Source organism: Chelonia mydas, chromosome 27 (genome assembly GCF_015237465.2).
Source record: "Chelonia mydas isolate rCheMyd1 chromosome 27, rCheMyd1.pri.v2, whole genome shotgun sequence".
NCBI lineage: Eukaryota > Metazoa > Chordata > Testudines > Cheloniidae > Chelonia > Chelonia mydas.
This window is the reverse complement of record NC_057860.1, coordinates 12,444,730-12,465,283: the sequence shown is the minus strand read 5'-3', so window position 1 is coordinate 12,465,283 and position 20,554 is coordinate 12,444,730. Positions and strand designations below refer to the sequence as shown.

General features: G+C 53.9%; 2 protein-coding genes across 7 annotated transcripts in view; both read right to left on the bottom strand.

The window, feature by feature from the left end:
- Positions 1-18: 18 nt before the first annotated feature.
- On the bottom strand, positions 19-4,249 carry LOC114019994 (melanoregulin). Its single transcript, XM_043536678.1, has 6 exons — positions 4,107-4,249; positions 3,551-3,709; positions 2,108-2,270; positions 1,157-1,247; positions 573-736; positions 19-377 (listed from the first exon to the last, which is right to left on the bottom strand). The coding sequence occupies exons 2-6, from the start codon at positions 3,619-3,621 to the stop codon at positions 153-155; spliced, it is 714 nt and encodes a 237-aa protein (XP_043392613.1). The 5' UTR covers positions 3,622-3,709; positions 4,107-4,249; the 3' UTR covers positions 19-152.
- Positions 4,250-6,793: 2,544 nt separating this feature from the next.
- STARD3 (StAR related lipid transfer domain containing 3) overlaps positions 6,794-20,554 on the bottom strand; it is a 38,319-nt gene continuing 24,558 nt past the window's right edge. For 2 of the 6 annotated variants that reach the window (XM_037886873.2, XM_043536674.1), the window contains 13 exons: positions 19,084-19,161; positions 18,694-18,771; positions 18,543-18,596; positions 18,324-18,441; positions 17,206-17,304; positions 16,391-16,446; positions 15,341-15,433; positions 14,485-14,547; positions 13,435-13,530; positions 12,814-12,893; positions 12,273-12,377; positions 10,422-10,515; positions 6,794-8,662 (listed from right to left, as the gene is read on the bottom strand). In XM_037886873.2, the coding sequence (XP_037742801.1) occupies positions 8,558-8,662; positions 10,422-10,515; positions 12,273-12,377; positions 12,814-12,893; positions 13,435-13,530; positions 14,485-14,547; positions 15,341-15,433; positions 16,391-16,446; positions 17,206-17,304; positions 18,324-18,441; positions 18,543-18,596; positions 18,694-18,771; positions 19,084-19,161 (1,119 nt within the window). In that variant the 3' untranslated portion in view covers positions 6,794-8,557. Of the gene's footprint in view, positions 8,663-10,421; positions 10,516-12,272; positions 12,378-12,813; positions 12,894-13,434; positions 13,543-14,484; positions 14,548-15,340; positions 15,434-16,390; positions 16,447-17,205; positions 17,305-18,323; positions 18,442-18,542; positions 18,597-18,693; positions 18,772-19,083; positions 19,162-20,554 lie in introns of all 6 variants that reach the window. The other 4 variants (XM_043536676.1, XM_043536677.1, XM_037886872.2 and 1 more) reach the window with 3 other exon arrangements.

Genomic DNA, 20,554 nt, shown 5'->3' with positions numbered 1-20,554 from the left:
GCCCCCTCCCTCCCTCCCTCCCATGCTAGGCACTGTACGTGTGTACACACACACACATACACACACACGCACACAAAAAACAGGTGGCTGAAATAAACAAACAGACAGCTCTCAGCGGAGAGTCAGCAGCCCGGCTGCCCCGAGGGCAGGCCTCACTCTATCAACTTGACCAACAGGGACCCTTCATCCATCACTGTGGCCTCCTCCTCCTCCTCCTCTTCCTCCCCCCCTCGGGGCGCCGGGCTCAGCGTCACCAGCGTGGCCTCCTGGCTGGGGGGCTCCTCCTCACTGGGGGGCCCCTCCTCGGCCTCTAGGGGGTAGTAGTGCCGGGCGGCGGAGAGGAAGTCATCGCCCACATCCAGGACGAGCAGCCGGTCCTGGGGAGGGAGAGAGACAGCCAGGCTGGGATGGGGAGGGCCACAAGGTCAGGGGCAAGCAAGGGGCTATGACCAGAGGGAGGGACCCACCTCCCCCTGTGGGGGGAGCAGCAATTACCCATCATCCCTCACGGAGGGATTGCAGACACGGGGGAGAAGGGGACCCCTGCCAGCTGCCCCCCCCGCCCCACACACCAGGACGAAGAGGTAGCGCTCGGGGAGGCTGCAGTGGCGGTCGAAGAGGCTGGTCTGGTCGGCCAGGGCGGCGAGGAGCTGACGGGCCTGCAGGGGCTGGCGCAGGGAGCTGTAGGAGGCCGCGGAGGTGATGTCGAGCAAGCTGTGGGCCTCACTGCTGAACCCTGCCCAGGGATGGGAGGAGAGAGGCCTGTGAGCCCACGCTCGCCCTCGCTAGAGCTATGCGGGGCCTCTCTTCGAGGGGATAAGAACCTACTACTGCTACCAGGCGCTAGAGGAGTTACTGCTCCAGCCCCAGGGCAGAAGACGCCAGCCCCTCAGACCAGGCATTGCCCTGGCACCAGCCCATCGCCCTGGGCTCATTAATACTCCCCCCACGGGGGTGAGGCTCAGAGGCTCCGGCGCTCAGGAGAGGCAGGGTCAGTCCTGCTCTCTGGGTCCGACGGTGCGTGCTGGGCTCTGCGTCCCACTGAACAAGCCCCTCAGCTGCACTGCCTCCCGGCGAGAGGGCCCAGCCCAGCCCCTCAGCCCCGGCAAAGCGTGCCCCCTGCCCCTCTCTGCCAGCAGGGAAGGGGATGCCGTACCCAGGACCTCTAGGATCTGCCTCCAGCGGTCCTTCAACTCGCGGCGGATTTGGCGGTGGGCGCTGATGTCGAAGCTCAGGCGTCGGTAGCCCTGCGGGAGAGGGACTGGGGGTCAGGCCCCGGAAACCACAAGGCACCAGTTCTCCCTCTCTTCCCCTCTCTATCCACTCACGGCTGCCGTGCACCAGCACCACTGATCGGTCCACGGCCACAGTCCCAGCCCGGCCTTGGAGACTCACTGGGAGTTTCACAAGACAGTGCTGCTTTGGGGAGCAGGGGGCGGACCAGGAGCCAGGACTCCTGGGTTCTATTCCTGGCTCTGGGAAGGGAGTGGGGGCCAGTGGTTTAGAAGAGCGGGGGCTGGGAGGCAGCTGGCCTGGATTCTAATTACAGCCCTTACTCCACTATGTGACCGTGGCCAAGTGCCAGCCTCGCTGTGCCTCAGTTTCCCCACTGATGCAGTGCAGATCTGTTGTGAAGGCTCAGAGCCCAGCATCAGAGCAGCCTAGAGCACTTCAGTGCCTGGTAGATGTGCCAGCTGGGGTGAGATCCCATCCAGCCCAGCTGGGCGCTCCCATTGGTCTGACACGGCCACTCACTCATCCCCTTCCTGTAAGGGAGTTATGTTCCAGTAGCACCCAGAGGAGCTAAGTGAGAGCAGGGCCCTGTTGTGTTGGGCGCTGCCCAAACACTGCCAGCCACAGCCCTGAAGAGCTCCCAGGTTAAGCAGACAGGCTGGGAGGAGAAACTGAGGCAGGCGGGACAAGGACTTGCCAAAGGTCACAGCACCGGTCAGTGGCAGAGCCAGGCATAGCACCCAGGCCTCCTGGAGCCCCATTCAGAGCCCTACACGTCTCCAGCCCCAGGGAAGAAGAAAGTTCCCTGCGGGTAGGCATGCACAGCGGGGCCCTCAGGGAGTCCTAGGGGCCAGCAGGGGCCGGGGTCACCGACCTCCGAGCCGCGGCGCAGCCTGGCCCGGTTCTGCAGCAGGTTGTAGAGCTCGCGGTCATCGTCGCGCTCCATGTGGGTGTCGTCCACCGGCTCGTTCCACAGGTTGGTGGCTTGGGCCCGTTTGCGCTTCCCCAGCTGATCCAAGTACCGGAGCATCTCACTGCAACGAGAGGAGAGCGGCCCCGGGCGAGACAGCGCATGGCATGCACCCAGCCTGGCGCCCAGGCCCTAGGCAGCACCAGCTGGCTCGGCCAGACGCTGGCATGCAAAGGGGGCCACTTTACTGGGCAGTGGGGCAGCTTTCCCCATGGACCCCTCCCTTCCAAGCCCCTGGCTGCACGACTGGGGGTGAGGGAAGCCGGGCGGGCGCTAAGCAGGTTGTAACAATACCCTGCTTCAGTGGCAGCCCAGAGCCAGTGGCTCAAGGGGAAGGGGACCCTCCCAAACCTCACACACACTCATGTGGCCTGGTGGAGAATGCAGGGTCCTGGGGGGTAACCAGGAAGGGGGCAGGGAGCTTATACCCCCACCTGGAAGAGGCAGTCGAGCCAGCAGGAATCTCGCAGTCGCTGGCAAGGGGTGAGTGGGGGGAGGTGGGTACCAAAATGGGCAGCAGGGCAGGTTCAAACCGAAGCTTCCTGACCCAGGTGCCGGGTGTTTTTAAAAAAAGAAAAAAGGGGGGGGCCTGAAATGCCCTTTAGATCTTTGTGGGGGATGCGCCTGGGGGCTCTAGGGACATTGACAGGGGAGGGAGATCCCGCTCAGTGGTAGCAGCGGTGGAAACGCTCCCTCTGCAAATCCCGATCCGAGTGGAGCCTGGCTGGATAGCCCCGCTCTGTCCCCATCAGCCCCCCACCAAAGCAGCCCCCGTCATTGTAGAGGAAAGAGGAGCAAAGGAGATTGGGAAGCGGGGTTCAGAGGCGTCTGCCCTACAGCCGTGAGCACGTCTTTCTCCATCCTTGTATGAACACCTGCATGGCTGCCATGTCTTGCTTCTCCCAGGGCTCCGAGTTCCTCTGACACATGCTCGGGGCCGGGATCCTGGCACAGAAATGGAGCTGGTCCCGCTGCGGAACATGGCGGCCGCTGACCAGCATGCGGGGATGCTGCGCCAAGCAGCTTCGGACAGGCACGCGGGAGAGAATGCCTTACGCTTCTCAGGGCTGCTACCATAGCACTGGACGCAAACACTGAATTCACTATGATGTCGAACAGAAGGGAAGGACGGACGTGGTTTAAAGCACTGAACCGGGACTCAGAGCTCAGCCACACATACCGCGTGTCGCGGCCTTGCTCTGTGCCTCAGTTTCCCCAACTTTAAAATGAGGCGAATAATGCTCTCTTTTGCCTCCAGTTCTTCAGAGAAGCGACTGCCTCTCACTCCGTGCAGCACCCAACCCACCGGGACTCCAATCTTACTACCCTACCGATATTAATAAATACCTGAGGAGTGGATTGTTCTCTGGCTCTTCTTGTTCACAGGAGCAGCAGCAGATCTGGTGCCAAACATCCATTCTCCTAATGCGCGTATGAATCAAACCCAGAGAAGCAGCAGAGGTCTCATCAAGGGGCCGCGAACACTTCTCCTGCGAAGAAACGGCTCTGAAGGAAAGTGAGTGAGAAGTTCAGTGTGTTCTAAATTTAAGAAAAATGTTAAGTCAAAAGCCCTGATCATGTGAGATCCCCCCCTCACCAGGGCTCACAGCCTTAAGCAAGGGGGACGCAGCCTTGCTAAAAAAGAGGCTCTTCTCTGCATCGCTTGGGGTTACTGGGCAATGAAAGCCGGTTTGTTTCCTTCCTAGCAGAAAGCAAACCCGTGGTCTGTAATGGCTGTAAATACACACCAGGCCCGGCCCAGGAACATGATGACCAGGTCCGGGAAGGCTGGGGGATTCGGGCTCAAGCCAGGGATGTCCCCTCTCCTAGTACCTCTTGGGGGGAGCTGCTCAGATGCAGTGGGAAAGGGGTTGCTTTAGCAGACGGGTCACTCCGTGCTTACCGGCTGGGCGGTACAGTCAGGCTCAGCAGAGAGCAAGGACTGTCTGGGCCACGGAAACCGACCTATTCCTGGAGAAATCCCCCTTCCCCGTGCGGGGTAGAAGCCCGCGGGCACGAATGAGTGTGCGCAGGTGACACACGGAGTTCTCCGCGCACCAGGACGGTCACGTTAACCCCCCATCTCCAGCGCTAGAGCCTCCCCTCACATTTACGGCCGAGCACAGCAAGGAGTGAAGGTGCACCGTGCCGGCATGTCACGCTAACGGCTCTGTTAGCGGCCTTCATTCCCCCCACCCCCCGCTGGAGACACACACCGGGGCAAAAAGGGATGCTGAGGCCTGCGGAAGCTGGGTGCCTGCCTGGGTGTGGAAGAATTCCTTGCACCCCCTCTACCCACCCAAGCAAAGCACAGTGCCACTTTCCTCTGCCTAGATGCAACTGGGCCCCCGCTCCCAGCCGGAGGGGGCCTGGGCCAGGTGATCAGAATCCTGCTGGAGGCATGTGCCTTTTACTCCGCCGTCCAGCGGGACACAAGGGGACAGAGAACTGCAGGATGCACTAGACTGGTGGGCCGTCGCCTTTCCCTGGCCCCGGAGTTACCCCTATGTCGACAGGGGGAGGGGTGGGGCCCCATCTGCAGGGCTTGCACTTGGCTGTCAGCCCTGCTTTGAAGGCCCGTTGGTAAGCCAGGGCCCGGCTGGCTGGGCGTTCCCAGCCGGCAGGGACAGTGCAGGTGTAAGTGGGCTGTTGTGACCTTACTACGGCTCAGTGGGGTGTTTTGGTTGCTAGCTCCTAGTACCGAAAGGGGAAGGGTCGATGGGAAATCAGGACCCCGAGACTGACAGTCGCCAGGAGCAATGGGGAGAGGTCAGTCCCGTCCTCCGGGGGAGCTGGAATGGCCTGGGTCAGACTCAGACAGAGCGGGGCTGAGCTATGGAGAGAGCAGGGGCCCGAGCTGAGTGGGGGAGCAGGGCTGCGCCGGCCAGAGAAGCATCCCAGGGGGCTGGAGCCGTCCGGCGCCGGGCGCGGGGAGGAGCTGGGGAAAGCGAGCGGGGGACCCTGGGCAGCCGGCCCAGTGCAGGGAGACACCCCAGTCAAGACACCTGGCAGGCCAGACTTGGAGGGGATCGTAACCCCGACGGGATGGGGGCAACGCTGGGAAGAAGGGTCTTGCCACCTAGAGCGCGAGAGCGCGTGGCCACCACCAGAGCGAGAGTCCGACCCGCAGCCTCCCTGCAGCACAGCCAGGGCCTGGGCCGTGGGAGGGACACACTGACCTTCCCGAGACGCTGGTTGTGATGTCCCCGGGCCACAGAGCTGGGTGACGGGTTTCCTTGAACCTTTCCCATTATTTCCTTTTTTTAAAAATTTGGTTGCTGTTTAATAAATTGTTTTTGCTTTGAACTGTATGTAATGATCAGTGGGTCAGGGAAGTGCCCAGTGAAGAGAGAGCATCCGGGAGTGGGTACACCCTAGCCCCTGTTCTAAGTGATCATGACACAGTTGGGGGTCGAGACCCCCAGGAATCCTGGGCCCAGCCTCGTTGGGGTTACGAGGACTCTGGCACACAGGAGAGTGGAAGGGGAGCCCCCGAGGTCAGGCAGGCGTCTGGGTAAAGGGAGTGGGAGCGAGATCCTTTTGGTAGCCCACTTCACCGGGATGTGTATAAGCCAGCAAAGTTCCCCACAATAGCGGGACCATTTCCCCCGCTTACACAGGCTCTGCGTTTTACTATATGATTAAGGGGCTGGCCCTGGGAAAGGTCGGACGCTGCTGCTCCCCCCACAGCAGGGCTTCAACCCTTTAGGGGACGGCTATTTGCAAGCTGCCTTTCGCCTTTGTCAACACCAGCCAGGCGTGGGAGGCAGGCAGAAAATCCCGGCGCGTCAGTCCAGCCACAGCGAGGGCAGGGGTTCACGCAGCCCCAAGAGATTTGCCGCCGAATGCGGCTGAACTGGCTTCTTTGCCGAGTTGCTGTCGGGTTTGTTTCACAGGCTTAGGGCTTCTTAGTTCTTTGCTTCATTTAAAAGAGCAGGAACCAATGGGCCAAACGCAGAGGGGCAGTTCCAGAGCCTTCAGTGATCCCACCGAGATGGACTCTTTTGGAAAAAGTAGGGGCGAATTTGATCCATCATCTCCAGCACCTCCAATGACAGAAGCTGCCAAAATGCAAGCCAAGGTGCATGGGAGCCCTCTTGTCTCCCGGGTGTTCAGACTCGGAACCAAAGGATGGGGAAAGGGTTAGAAGTGGGGAAACCAGGCCCAGGGGAAGACACTGATTTGCCCAAGGTCACACAGCAGAGCTGGGCACAGAACTCTGGATTCTCTCTGCGCTAGCCACTGCACCACACTGCCTGAAGCAGGGAACCAACCCTACGAACCCGAGGTGCAAGGGCAGCCCCATTGCCTTTCACGGTCGTGCTTCACGTTACTGCAGATCTAAGCACTTGCAACTTGTTTCTGTCATTCTCCCAGTGCACCAGGGCTGCTTTCTAGCTGGCCAACAAACCTCTTCCAGGCACCCCCCAGGCCGTACGGCCCTGCTCCAGGAAAGCACGTAAGCACATGCTTATGCAAGTATGCCCACTGGGCTACAGCAGCTTACAAGTTAGGTGGCTTTGCAGAGGCCTAAATGACAAGACAGCGGGGCACAGTGTAATGTTGGGTGACACAGGTCAGAGGCTCTTCTCTGTTGTAGGTTTTTATTTGACGAAGGTACAAAGGTTCCAGGTGGAAGGCAGCAGGTTATTAGAGCGACAGGCTTTCTAACCAGGCTCAAGAGGAGCCCCCGCCCCACCGCGGAAGAACCACAAACCCCCTGGAACTCACTGCACAGTCCCCGGGGGGGTGCACAAGGTCCCCAAAAGATGCTTCATGCCGAGGCGATCGCTCAAAAGCCTCACGTCCTGGCGTGCGCGGCGCGGGGGAATCGGGGTTAGGGGAGCGAGTTAACGGTGTTTTCAGATTTAAAGAAGCTGAATGAACAGGATGGAGATTGGTTTTACAGGCCCCGCCGAAACTAGTGAATAAGCAGAGGTTAGTATTTCTTCCTTCCCCTCCTCACCCCCCCAAGGCTGTATCATCCCCCCTCACCTGCACTCCCCTCTCATAAGTATTAGTCTATCCCCAGAGCAGGGGACTACTGCACTTCGTTATGAAAATGGGGTCACAGCCTCAGAGGCCAGTAGCCATCGCCTTCCTTTGACTGCCCTACGCAGCCAAAAGGGACTTGCCAAGGTCGCTCGTTCCCGGACTGAAAGGTTTCCTAGAATCAGGCAATCCTTCTCCGAGTTTAAAACCGTTTCCTCCCCAGCATCCCGCCCACAGACGCCACGGCTGCTACGTCAGTGAACTATGGCAATGGAACAAGCCTGGCAAGGCTCCGCTGCTTGGAGGCCCTTCGCCAGAGCTTGTGGTGGACACGAATTCTCAACAGGGAAAGATCTTCGCGAGCTGGAGCCAACTAAGAAATGGGGAAGTGGTTATTTGAATAGTTTTTTTACCAGGGCGGGTTGCTCGTGGGTGCCCTTCCCTGGGCCCAGTCACATCAGAGACCCAGATATGCCCACAGCTGGGGCTGCAGGGCTATTCTAGACTTGCAGAGACTCTGCCCTGGATATATTTCACAGCCTTTTGTGGACCACACGTGCCTAAACTAATCCGCCACTGCCTGGCGATACCCTTATCAGTGTGCTCCCTGGCAGCTGAGGAATGACAAGGGGTAGCCAAGTGCCCACAGGGTGCAAGCTACCAGTCATGCCATGTAAAGCAATGCCTGTCAGCAGATCAGAAGCAAAGGCTGTCACATGCACCTGGTGGCGAGAGTTCCTCCATTTCCCACTTTAACCATTCTCCAGCAGCAAAATGAACAGGGATGCCTGGCCCTGCCCTTCCCTCTCCTCCACAAGGCATTTAGGTAAATACAGGAGCTCCAGACCGATGAAAGTCACACACCATTATCAGAAATTTTTTAAAAAAGGACAGGAGACAAATTGGGGCAGTGGTGGGCTTATCCAGCCGGAAACGGCCACCTCCGCTGGGTATGGCGAGGGAAAACAAAGTGATCAATAAAGGGGTTTGGCACATGTTTAAATCACAAAAGTCTCCATTGATTCCCAGAGCTGCTCAGTTAGTTTGATCCTTGATTGGAGGGGTGAAGAGAAAGGGATCTGCGGCAGTGGGGACGGACCGAGGCATCCCTCGGGCCTCTCAAGGCATCCACCCCGCTTTCTGCATTCCTGCAAAGGTTGCTCCAGTTAGCATTGTTGCAGTGATAGCCACCTCCCTGGTACATGGTCTGGCGCAGCCCTTCCTGCGGGGAGGGAAGAGGTCTGCATTCCAAGCGCAGGCGGCTCGGCGGCAGGCTCACTCCGGCTTCTTGGAAGTTGTTCCCCACTCTGTGTTAAGGAGAGAGGGCAAAGGGATGTCCCGTGGAGGGTCACGCGCTGCTGCTCAGGGCCTGCCCGACACCTCGCTGACCCGCTGCCGCAGGTGGAATGCAAACTCGAACATGGTAGCTGCCAGGCTTTGATGGATCAGGTAACGGGGAAGCCGACCCTACAGAGAAACAACAAACCGGGAACACAGGGGTTTATTTTGCTGGCTAAGATTGTACATAGTTCCTATCCTGCATCTGAATCCTGGGGAAAGCCGCGCTCCGGATCGTCTCTCGGAGGCACTGCTCGTTTTGTCCCGCTCGAAGCCACCACCATGTTTCCAGCACAGGTCTCTGTGGCTGCTCGAGATGGGTTTCACTGAGTATTAACCAGAGCATCTCAGAGCTTTTTTTAAACGACCACATCAGTGCGGTAACAGGACGGGCCCTGTCTGGCAGATTGGCGAGAATCACAGCAAAGAGCAGTGACAGATCCCAACTGCTTCGAGCTGCTTTTGGGTGTAACTTCAAGCATTTTGATGTCTATAAAAAACCCCGCATGGTTTGGGTCCTCAGCTGCCCTGTGCCATACTGCTGCAGTAGCCAGAGGCAGTGGCATTCAAGCCAGTCCTCACCCAATGGCAGGGGGCTGTGGGTGGAAGGGGAGGCAGGGGCAGCCTGTCTCCTGTGTTTGTGCAATGCCTTGCGCAGTGGGGTGCTGGTCCGTGACCATGGCTCCTAGGCGCTACTGCAAAACAGATCATCAATAGTTGTAATAATTCACCATGGGATCCCGCGTGGATCCCCACCAAGGCCCAGCTCTTGTAACTTTGAGGGCATGCGGCAAGGCCGATTTTGTCAGCCTGTCCCCGTGGGGACTGCATGGAAGGGGCCGAGAGGGTGTTTGGTGGGCGGCCGTTCTGCAGGGTACTATGAAGTATTTGCACTGCCTTACCACCCCGGTAGCCTGTCATTGACCAGGACCCTGTTGCATTAGATGTTGGTCAAAAAGAACAACACTAAAGGCCGTTCTTTACAGGCATTTCTTAGGAACACAGGATATGCCAGGAGGGCTGGACCGGTGGGTCCACCTAGCTCGGTAGCCAGTCTCAGACAGTGGCTAGCCCCAGATGCCTCGGGGTTAGGTGAGAGCTGTATAATGGACAATTATGAATAGCTTGGCTGCTACAGAAGTTTCTTCCTCGCAGGCAGCAGAGAGCAGTGGCTGAGGGCCTGTCTCACAGAACTGGGCAGGTTTTCACTCCCCATCACAAACAGCTGATTTCTTCAGAGCCAGTTCCCATAAAGGAAACCCAGACACAAAGCTCTGGGCCCAACAGCCCGAGTGAGAGGCGCAGCTGGTTTCTGCTGCTCTCGGCTCTATCCCCCAGTTTGATTCCCTAGCAGGACGGTTGATTTTGCAAGTGCTTTTCAGTCATGTGACGAGCAACAGAATAGCCGACCGACTTCTCCTGGAGGGGGCGGAGGGAGATGGCGCAGGCCAAGCGCTCCGATGAATGAGGACTTTGTGCTTCCCTGCTGCAGCAGAGGGTTACCCCGTCAACAATGTGAGTGCTCAGCAGGCTGGGTCTCTTCTCACCTCCCACCAGCCCCCGGCACCTGACCCCGGCTGGCAGCTCTTTTGTATGCTGCCCTTGCCCGAGCAGACAGCAGGGACCAAACACAGCAGTGTAGCCAATAACTCCAGCTCGGAGTCACTCGACGTGTTCAAGGCGCCTTGCTCCATGCGAGGGGAGGCGGTTTCTATTACAGGTTATTGGCGGCAACGGACACCAGGGTGGGCAAGCTTTGGGACGGCAAGTCAAGATCTCACTGCTTGCGAATACTGGCAGAGCCGCGAGCCAGATTCTCCAGCTTGTGCTCTGGGGAGCCCGGGCAGTGCTGGGTGCGAGGCACATGCCGACGTGGAACCTACTTTACCTTGAGGTCCGTGTTGAGGATCCAGAGGAAGGTGCACACTTTGGGATTGCTGGCACATTTCAGCACAATGAAGCCTCCTGGCCCGTTCTCGCCCCTGGGAAAAGGAACAGCACAGCGTGAGGCTCTGCAGACTCCATGTCACACACGCGTATGCTACTGGGCGGATACACACGCAGGCAGCCGGGATCCCGAATGCACCCATGCAGCACAAAGCCAGCGGCACGTTCGAATGATCCGTTACTGTGCTTGGGTGCGCCGCGAGGCAGGAGGTCAGAGCTGGAGCAGGCCTTGGGCAAACCTAACCGGGAAACAAACCGGGCAGGAGCTCGCTAGCTCTGCTGCCAGAGAGAACGCCGCATCTTCAGCTGCCATGTGGAGGTTCCCGCTCATCCCGCACCTTCAGCTTTTATTTCCCACTGGAAGAGTTAAGCGAGGTCCAGTGGCCTGTGTGAAGGGACTTGTGGAAATGCCTACTAGGCCCCCCCCCGTCACAACATGCCCTGCTACCTCCACTGGCATCAGCAGAGACACAGACATGGATGGGCCGAGAAGGCTCCTCTCTATACCGGCTGGGGGCGCCTTCAGCCTCCAGGGCAGTGGTTCTCAACCTGTTTATCATTGTGGGCCCCATATGCAGGTCTCCACTGGATGGCAGTGAGGATGTCCCATGGGCCACAGCTGCAGGTTGAGAACCACTGCTCCGGAGACTGCCGGTGGGGCCCGTCTCACCAGCGCTACCTTTGCTGGATATTGAAAGGCAAACCCAGTTTGAACGCAGGTGCTGGTGAAAAGAGAGCTGTGGCGAATGAAACCCTTTATGGTCAGGGCAGGTACTGCATGGGCAGCTTCCTCTTCACCCCTCTTGGTCTGCTTAGCAGGGGCAGATACCGACAGATCCCTACTGATACATGCCGGATTTGTGATTAAGAGGTGAAAGGCCCCATCCATCCAGATATGTTTAAAAGGAGACACGTGTTACCATGTCCCTGCTTTGCGACACTAGGTATATTTCTGCTGGATATGGCCTTAAAAGGATTCTCAAGGCCTGAAAAGCCCCAGCACCTAAATAGACTGAGGCAGTTACTAAGCCTGTGAGTTAAATGTCAATTACTTTAATCAGATTACTCTGAAAAACAAAGTCAGTAAGAGAAGCAGCTGAGCTGGTCACTAGTCACCTGCAGCACAGCCTGACTGTAACAAAGAGGCCTTGTTGGAAGAGATTCAGACCCCCCGATTAATGCATCGCAAGGCAGCCGTCCACTGTAGTTTGGAGTAGAGAAATGCCAGAGACCTTGGCGAGTGCTTTGAGAGAGGCTCTGTATTGAAGGGCACTCTGTTCACACCTCCTGCTCCGTCTCTCTGTGCCCTAGGCCTTTATTAAAACTACGGCCAGGCATGAGAGAACAAAAGGGCACACACATAACAAACAACACACATGATGAGTTCAGCTGCTTATTCCCCCTTTGAAGTTGCAACTGTCCCCGTGCAAGAGCTAATTCCACAGTGATGGGATGTGGAGTCGGTCAGGGATTTTGATCTGTTGTCCCCCCTACCCTGCCCCCACTGCCTCAACCCGAGCTGCTGCTGACCTCCTAAGCAACACGCTGATTCCATACCAATTGTTCTTTAAACAAAGGAAGAGGAACACAGGAAGTAGAATACAGTTCCGCAGACAGACAGGCTGCCAGAGGTTTTGTAAAGTGGCAGTTTCCTTTAAACAGCGACAAGAAACGCCCCCCCACCCTTTTTTTAAACTCAAGCATCTGTCTGCACTGAACGTCTAATATTATACAGCAGCGTGCGCTACAAGAAAAATCAGACATTTCCCCAAGCCAAAACCCAAATTCGTACCTGACGTATTTGGACAGCGGAGGCTTCAAACCGTGAGTGGTTGACATCCCTGAGGAAATATAGCGGTCTCGTCTTCTTTCAATGCGACGCACGTTTACAAAGTCCCTACGTAAATAAAGGGGAAATCAACTGCTGTGGGGTCTGCATGGGAGCTTTAGGACAGCACAGACATGGAAGGTCCAACATTCAATCTACGTCCTATGGAAAAGGTGTGGCAAAAATATCTTAACATGGAGACACTATGTACATTTATGGTTATTAACGGGACAGACCAGGTATTCAGTGACTCGCACAGAGGCTTAGAGCCAAGACTCCTGGTTCTCATCCTGGCTTGGCTATCGATTTTGGCATAGGACCTTGGGCAAGTCATTACACTACATACTACACTATGTTACCCACCCATAGGGCAGGTAGAAATGCCCTCTTGGACCCATGGTATGTTTCATGAGTAAGATGGCTGGCCTGGAGCTCCCTCACACAAAATCTCCTTGATATGTTCTAGGTGCTTGGTGGACTAGGCTCCGGAGCGGAATAAACTCACCTGGGTGACACTACACCACCTGCAGCCCCTGCTGCAACGTCGTACGAGACAATGGTGTTATCTTCAACCCGCTGTAAGATCTGAGTGAAAGAAGGACAGAATAAGAGATGTTTCCTCTCACCTGCCTGTGGATCTGTACATGCCAACAGCTAGGAATAAGGAGCCTCCCTCAAAATTGCCCATGGATCCAAAACAAGTGAAGAGCCTTTAGCGGCAGATCTGACAAATACAAGCCTTGGAGAGTCCAGCATTAGCATGACCACATTCACTTTCTGGTCTTGAGAATGGTCTGCTCTGCCCTTCTGTATAGCGAGCAGGCATTTCCTTCGCATCCTGGACACAGCAACTGCCTAGGGTGAGTAAGCTCCTCCAAGCCAGGGCAGCGAGAATGACCTTGGCTCTGTGCCTCGGCCCATTCCCCGGGGCTTTCGTACAGACAGGCTTTTGGTGCAACTAGCTACTTCAGAACGTTCAGACTGCCTGGATGAGCAACGCATCGGTATTTCAAATGCAGCCAAGCCTCCAGCTCCTGCAGGGCCAGGCACGGCATGCAGTAGGTTCTGTGCTGCGAAGTTCCAACTCCAGAGGGTTATTAAAATGCCACCTTCACAAAGCACTTACCTGGCAAGCTGCCACTGTTTTATTCCACAGGATCATCCTCTCAGGTTGGAGAATCACCTCCTGGTAGACTGTTTCAGCAGAACACTGCATGAAGGCCTGAGAAAAGGACTAGACAGTTCAGTTTGCCCCAGCTGCCTTCCCTGGGGCGTGTATTCAACAGCAAAAGATAAAGATCACAAGGGACAACCAATTGAATGAAACAAGTGCTCATGAGAAGCGATAGCAGAAGAACTGGCTGCAGCCAGACAGTGCAGACAGGAATAGCGTACCTCCATCCTGAACAGAACAATGCCAGCTATTCCACCCCTGGGCTACTCTGGCGTCTACCGCTTATGCTGAAGCGGGCAGCTGTTTCAGGAGGTTCATGGAAGGCTACTAAGAGCGTCAGCAAAAATGAAACACTCGCATTCATCTGCAGTCTCGTGTGGGTCTTTAGAGGCAGAGGGATAAGGCAGTAACATGGGGTCACCCAGATCTCCGTTCATTAGAGTCTGGGCAGTTCTGGCAACGTATGTACCGACACAAAGAAAAGTCACCACGGCAATAGGCCTTCACTAAGAGATTGTTTATAGCCAAAGCACTACAGTGAGTCACTTCCTAACATCATCTGTTAATGCCAGATTGCATCTGAAGTGGGATCAACCCTGATCTTGGTGGACGGGCAGTTGCTATCTTATTGTAGTCCTGGAAGCTGCGGTTGGAACAGGATTCTTTCGTCACCTGGTCCAGCTTTCTGCCATTGGACCCCAGCGTATTTGTGGGGGGTTGGATCAATCTAGTTTTAGATGGCAAGCCCAGGCGTTATCCAGGCTGTAGGACAGAGCTCAGTGTAAGAATGCAGCACGGTTATATTACTGAAAGTCCCACCAACAAGTAGAACGGGCTTTACAATGCCACATGCGTTGCAGTTTGACCCGTATTGCTGGAGCCACAGAAGAGCATGAGGGACCAGCTGTGCTGGGCATTAAGCAGAGTTACTGCCTGGGGATTATACCCCTACAACAAAGCTGCAATTTACCAAGCAAGGAGGTAGAGGCCAGAGGTCCTTACCTTTAAAATAAAGGTCTTGCCGTGAAAAGGAATTTCAATAGTGTAAACAACATCGCCAAACTCCTGCGCAAGAGAGAGTCAAGTCACACTTCACATGCACAATCCTTTACACGCCGGTCGCACCTTGCACCCCAGGATCTCCAAGCACATTTGAGACTTGTGTCACGAGGCAGGCTGCACAACGGGCAGACCCACTGCCATCGCTAGAGTCAGCCCTGAAACGCAACCCCCTCCATGGCGGGACCTTTTAAAAGTACAGATCAACAGTCCGCAGCAAGTTTAGGACAGGAAGTGAAGACTGTCTCCAGCTGAATTTTAACACACTTCCAAAAATCCACATGTACAGATGGCTGCAGACAGAATGCAACACGCTGTGGCATACCCGTGACAAGACACAGAAATGGGATGAATCTGTAGCTGGATGCGTAGCAAAGGGGAGGAGTCTATTGCATGTGACAGCTCCCTTAATGCTGGGCATGGTGGTTTTCAAGATGGCACCACTCACTCCCTTATTTTACCAACAAATGCCTTTGATCCTTTCCCACTCAGTCATCTGCAGTTCCACACCATAACTGCAATTAAAGGCTAACCACACTCCTCCGCCCGCCTGTGGCTGGGGTGGTGGGGGGAAAGACTGATGGGTTCCCTCTCCTGTCAAACAGGAAGGTAATTGAACGTCTAATTAAATGAGAGGCGATTTACATTTAACTGAACTGGAATAAGATTCCTAATTCAATCATGTCATTGTAACGCTGGTTAATTTTTCATGGCGTAACCAGGTTCGGAAAGCCCCGCCGTTCTGCAGTCTGTGCTAACCCCTCCATGCTTTCTGCAGGCAAAGAAGGGAAATACTTGCATTGTTTTTTTCGAATTTCCAGTTTTCCTCTTGGGCTAGGATTTGATCCACAACCTCCATTGCTTCTTTGCCTTGCTGGACATATTCCTTCTCCTAGGAGAAAACGTGATCTATTTACTGCTCCCTTTACTAATGATCCTGAGCGTGCGAATGAGTGATTTTGCCTCCTCGTGGCTGGACAAAAGAGGAAGGGACTTTCCACTACTGCACCTGCTACAGATATCCTCCTTCCACTCGGGTGGCAGAGGCAAGCCAGAATTCTAGCCTTAGGTGTGTCATTGACACACTAGCTGTGTCTCTCCACAGTTGTGATACCTTTCCTCCTGAGAGAGTCCCCACCATTTTTGCTAGATGAAATGGTACAAGCCACAATGAGATCACTTCTCCTCCCACGGAGCTGCAGCCACCTCTGGGGTGAAACAGCAACTGCTTAGCTACCCCGCTGTTTTGGAAACAATGTGAAGAATCCTGTGTCCAAGTGAAACGCCGATGGGATGTTAGGGAGGGAGAAGGCTGTTACCCACGCTGGAATTTGACAGGATAGTGGAGTCAACACCCCCTTCCTCCTTCAGCAAAGGTAACCAGTAAGAACCAAGGAAACTGGAGGGAGCAGGAAGGAGACAAGCTGCTGTCAGGGCCACAGACGCCTTTAAAAGCCAACTACAGGAGGGGGGTGAAGGGGAAAGTAACTGATGCTGCACACGAGACGAATGATTCCCAGTAATGAGGGGTGACTGGATACTGAGTCAGACCTGTTTTTCCCAGAGCACCTGAGCAACATCGCTCAGCTAAGGGAATGATTTGCCCATGTTTCTTGGCAGCAAATAACATTTTGTGACCTTTGGTTCTGAGAGGAGAAGAAGAAAGGGGACAGGATCTTTAACCCCTCGATTTATTCAGCACCTTGATGGGTACGTGCTGGAGTAATTAGCTAATTACAGACCCTCATGTCAACATGCATTGGGCAGAACCAGACATTGAGAGATGCTCAGAACCAACAGGGGCAAAAGTGGGTCTCTAAAATGGCAAGATCAACGCTCCTCCATTTACCTGGGCTGTTAACGCTTTCCTCCCCACATCATCTTCATCAGACTCATTATCCGATCCTAAAGAAAGGTACAGAGTTGTGAGGACGCTAGAGATCCTGCAGAGTTGTGAGGACGCTAGAGATCCTGCTGGTATGATTTTATGAAGGGGAGGGCCCTCATCGGGTCAGCCCTCCCTCCCTTTCCACTTCACTCTCCAAATGCACAGATCCATGCAGGACAGTCAGTGTGTTCTCGTATAGGAACAGCGAGAGTGGTTACAATGGGAAATACTCCAATCCCCCAGCCCCAGTGCCGTCCCCTCTGAAAATGTACCAAAGCCACCAGGTTAACACTCTTTTCTGCAGCAAGCTGTGCCGTTCACACTAGCTCTTCGGGTGTCCAGGGTAAGGCCTTTGCTCTTCCCAGAGCAATCTCAGACTGTGCATTTCAAACCCTGTGTCCTGAGGCCTGGAGCTTTGGTTTAAACACAGCTGAGAATGGATTTTGATAGCACAGGAAAGTCAGGCATCAAATGCAAAGTAGGTGGCTACTTTTCCAACTCCTGACAATCTCATTCTGACCCCACAGCTGGGCACAAAAGCAGCTACACAACATACCCTTCCCCCAACGCTGGAAGCAAAGGGGAGTTCGTGGCACTGTGCTGTAACACTGCTCAAAAGGTCGGTCTAATTAGGGAAAGCTCAGCGAGGAACTTTGAGAGGCAATAACAGGGAAAAGGAAACCCAGGGGATCCTGCAAGCGGAACAAGCTGAGAAAGCAACTCAACCCACATACAAAGGTCACTGCATGCCAAGAAGAGGCAAAAACATTCGTCACCTGCGAAGGACTCCGGAGGGGAATAGAACTGCCCGTCAGAAAGGGCTCCAGAATAGAGCAGAGGGCCGCGGGAGGCTGCGGCCTGCGCTGCCAAGTACCCTAGGGAACCAAGAGACACAAATTGTAAACATATACAGAAGCCAGAGTTTACTCCTAACATTCACCCACGTCCTTCCTCCTCCAGGTTAAGCTACCCAGTTATCTAATGCTTGGAACACAGCTCAGTACTGGGTGCCGGGCTGTCTCTGGGACACACAGCCCAGCCTAGAAGGAGCTTTCAGTCCCTGCTCCCTCACTTTTCATTTCAGACACAGCACTTTATCTGCATGGAGATCAATGAACTCTTTTCCCTGTCAAATCCAAAGGTGATTAAGCGCCTAATTAAATAAGAGCCTTCCCTCGAAGCAATCCAGAACACGCTCTTAATCCAATAGAGGCATTAAACACTTGCTCATTTTTCATCTTAAAACCTCCTCACAAGACCCAAACATCCTCTGGTTTTTCCCAGCCCACCGATACATTTGTGATCAAGTCTCACTAGACAAATTCTTCTTGGTTTAGACGCCGCCATTTCCCCCCCTACACTCTTCTGGTTGGGAAGACGAGAGCGAGAGGAGAAGCTCCTTTTGCAACCACGGCCACGAGAACTGGAGAGCGACAGGTCACAATGGGACCTTGGGATGAGCACATGAGCTCCTATATAGCCCAGGTTGGAGAATTTCAGCCAGTCTCCACTGTGTTGATCCCAACAACAAGGGTTTGGCTAAAGCATCTCTTCCAGAAGGGCACGCGGTCCCAACTCTTCTCTTGGGAGACTGCGCCAGTGGCTAATCACCCGCACTGTTAAACAGTGAGGTCTTATTTCTAATTTGAATTGGCCCGACTTTAAACTTCCAGCCACTGGTTCTCGTTCTACCCGTCTTCTTTACAGTAAGGGTCCTTTTAGTAGTTGGTATGGTCTCCCTTGACCATAATCAAGTCAGACGAGGCAACTGATCTCCACAACCTGCCTGGAGATCACTTCTAATCCTGGTTCCCACATACCACCTGGTGACAAGCTGCTGCCAAAGCCCTGGCCGGTTTGTTTGCTCCAGCCATGAAAAGGGAAAGTGACTTACATCGTTCCTCTTCCGCCTCCTGAGATAAGACTTTAAAATCCAGGAACCAAGTTTCTAGCCAGGCGATAACGAAAGAGACGATGGGAAGTAAGTACCCAAAAGCCCCCTTGGCTAGCAGCTGGGGGAGAAAAAGAAAACCACAGGGAGTTTACACAAGCGGGGAAGTCACACCATGAGACAAAACAAAATCTCCCATTAGAGCCCTTGAGAGCAACTGACCTCCGAGAGGATGACCTTCACGATGAGGAAGGCACTGGACACCAGTGTAGTGAACTGGAAAAGGGAAGATGGTTACACACATCTACATGCCAGCTTCAGTTTAAAGAGAGAAAAAGTCCAATACATCAACAACAGGAAATGGATTCCTTACCGCGATGACCCACCAGTGGCGCAGTTTTAAGAGTGCATAGCCCAGAAGTAACACAAAAAACCGGAAAAAAGCCAAGACCTTTAAAAAACAAAAGAGGCACAGATAAGGAGAGAGTAATTACTATTTCCGTTACACTCACGCCAAACTGATCATGCAGGGTGCTGCACAGACAGAGCAAGCCACAGTAAGATCTTCAGGCATGGACTAGCTAAATAGTCAAGACAAGAGGTGGGAGGTGAATGGCCCAAGGTCCCTCATCAGGTCAGTGGCAGAGCTAGGCACAGAAATCATCAGGGCTTCTGAATTCCCGTCCAGTGCCCTATCCATTAAGCCACCTTGCCTCTATCTTAGAGAGAAATGTCTTTCCCTTTGGCTGTTTAGCATACTTACAAATATATCAAAGAATGAGGTTTTAAACTGGTACTCAATGATTTCGATTTCCAAGTTCTTCTGAATGCCATTGTTGGTCTGAGGGTTAGAGAGAACAGAAACAGAGAGATGTTGAGTGCAGAGATAAACTAAAGAGGATAAAAATCAGACAGTTCTGTTTAAACATTAGTTAGCTCAAGTTAGGTATCAGGGTTGTCCGCTGAATGCGTAAGTGGACTTATCAGCAAATGTTTAGCCATGAACGTATGCAACACTTCACTTCACTTCCATTTCACTGTCTGTTTCACATGCAAGTAACACAGAGCAGGAGCAGCATGTAGATGTTTTAAGAAAGTGCTTGGGTACTAGAAGGTATTGAAAAAACACCCACTGATTTAAAAACAAAAATCTCAGTCACCGAAAACCAGCTTCCTTAAGAAAACTGCTTGTGTGTCTTTTTTCCACTTGATTCCTGATGCTAACCAAGGACCCCTTGCAATCCCACACTCACGGAATAAGCAGCCACTTTGACCTGCAGGATTTCAAACAAACATTTTCTTTTCGGATCCAGTTATTGGAAGCGTGCTCTGAATGGGATTGAAAAAAAAAAAAAAACCAACTGATTTTCGTAAAGGACCATTGACGAAGAAAGAACTCGGAAGGTTGTGTGATTGATGATGCTCCCACAGGGTGTTGTCTACATAAATATTCCTTTTCTTTTACAAGTTATTCCATACAAGATCTCTTCAAGACTACTTCAGATCTGTTCTCAGATGATACCTATTAACAGGCATTCCAACGCTAACAGAGAAGTACACTAAGGTTAGGTCTACACTACGAAATTAGGTCGATTTTATAGAACTCGATTTTTAGAAATCCATTTTCTACAGTCGATTGCGTATGTCCCCACTAAGCGCATTAAGTTGGTGGAGTTTGTCCTCAATACCGTGGCTAGCATCGACTTACAGAGTGGTGCACTGTGGATAGCTATCCCATAGTTCCCGCAGTCTCCGCTGCCCATTGGAATTCTGGGTTAAGCTCCCAATGCCTGATGGGGCAAAAACATTGTCGCGGGTGGTTTTGGGTACATGTCAGTCGCCCCTCCCTCCACGAAAGCAACAGCAGACAATCGTTTCGCACCTTTTTTCCTGGGTTACCCGTGCAGACGCCATACCATGGCAAGCATGGAGCCCGCTCAGCTCACTGCTGCTGTTGTGAGCATTGTAAACCCCTCGCACATTATCCTGAAGAATGTGCAGAACCGGGCTAAGAGACGCCAGTACGAGGACGATTGTGATGAGGACATGGACACAGACGTTCCTGAAAGCACGGGCTGTGGCAATTGGGATATCATAGCGGCAGTGGGGCTGGTTGATACAGTGGAACACCGATTCTGGGCCTGGCAAACAAGCACAGACTGGTGGGACCGCATAGTGTTGCGGGTATGGGATGATTCATAGTGACTGCAAAACTTTCGCATGCGTAAGGCCAC

Coding starts and splice junctions, on each gene's coding strand:
- LOC114019994 (XM_043536678.1), bottom strand. CDS start 3,621: ATGGATGTTTGGCACCAGATCTGCTGCTGCTCCTGTGAACAAGAAGAG. Junction 1,248..2,107: donor GGCTGCGCCGCGGCTCGGAG/GTCGGTGACCCC, acceptor CCTCTCCCGCAG/GGCTACCGACGCCTGAGCTT. Junction 737..1,156: donor GCAGATCCTAGAGGTCCTGG/GTACGGCATCCC, acceptor ATCCCTGGGCAG/GGTTCAGCAGTGAGGCCCAC.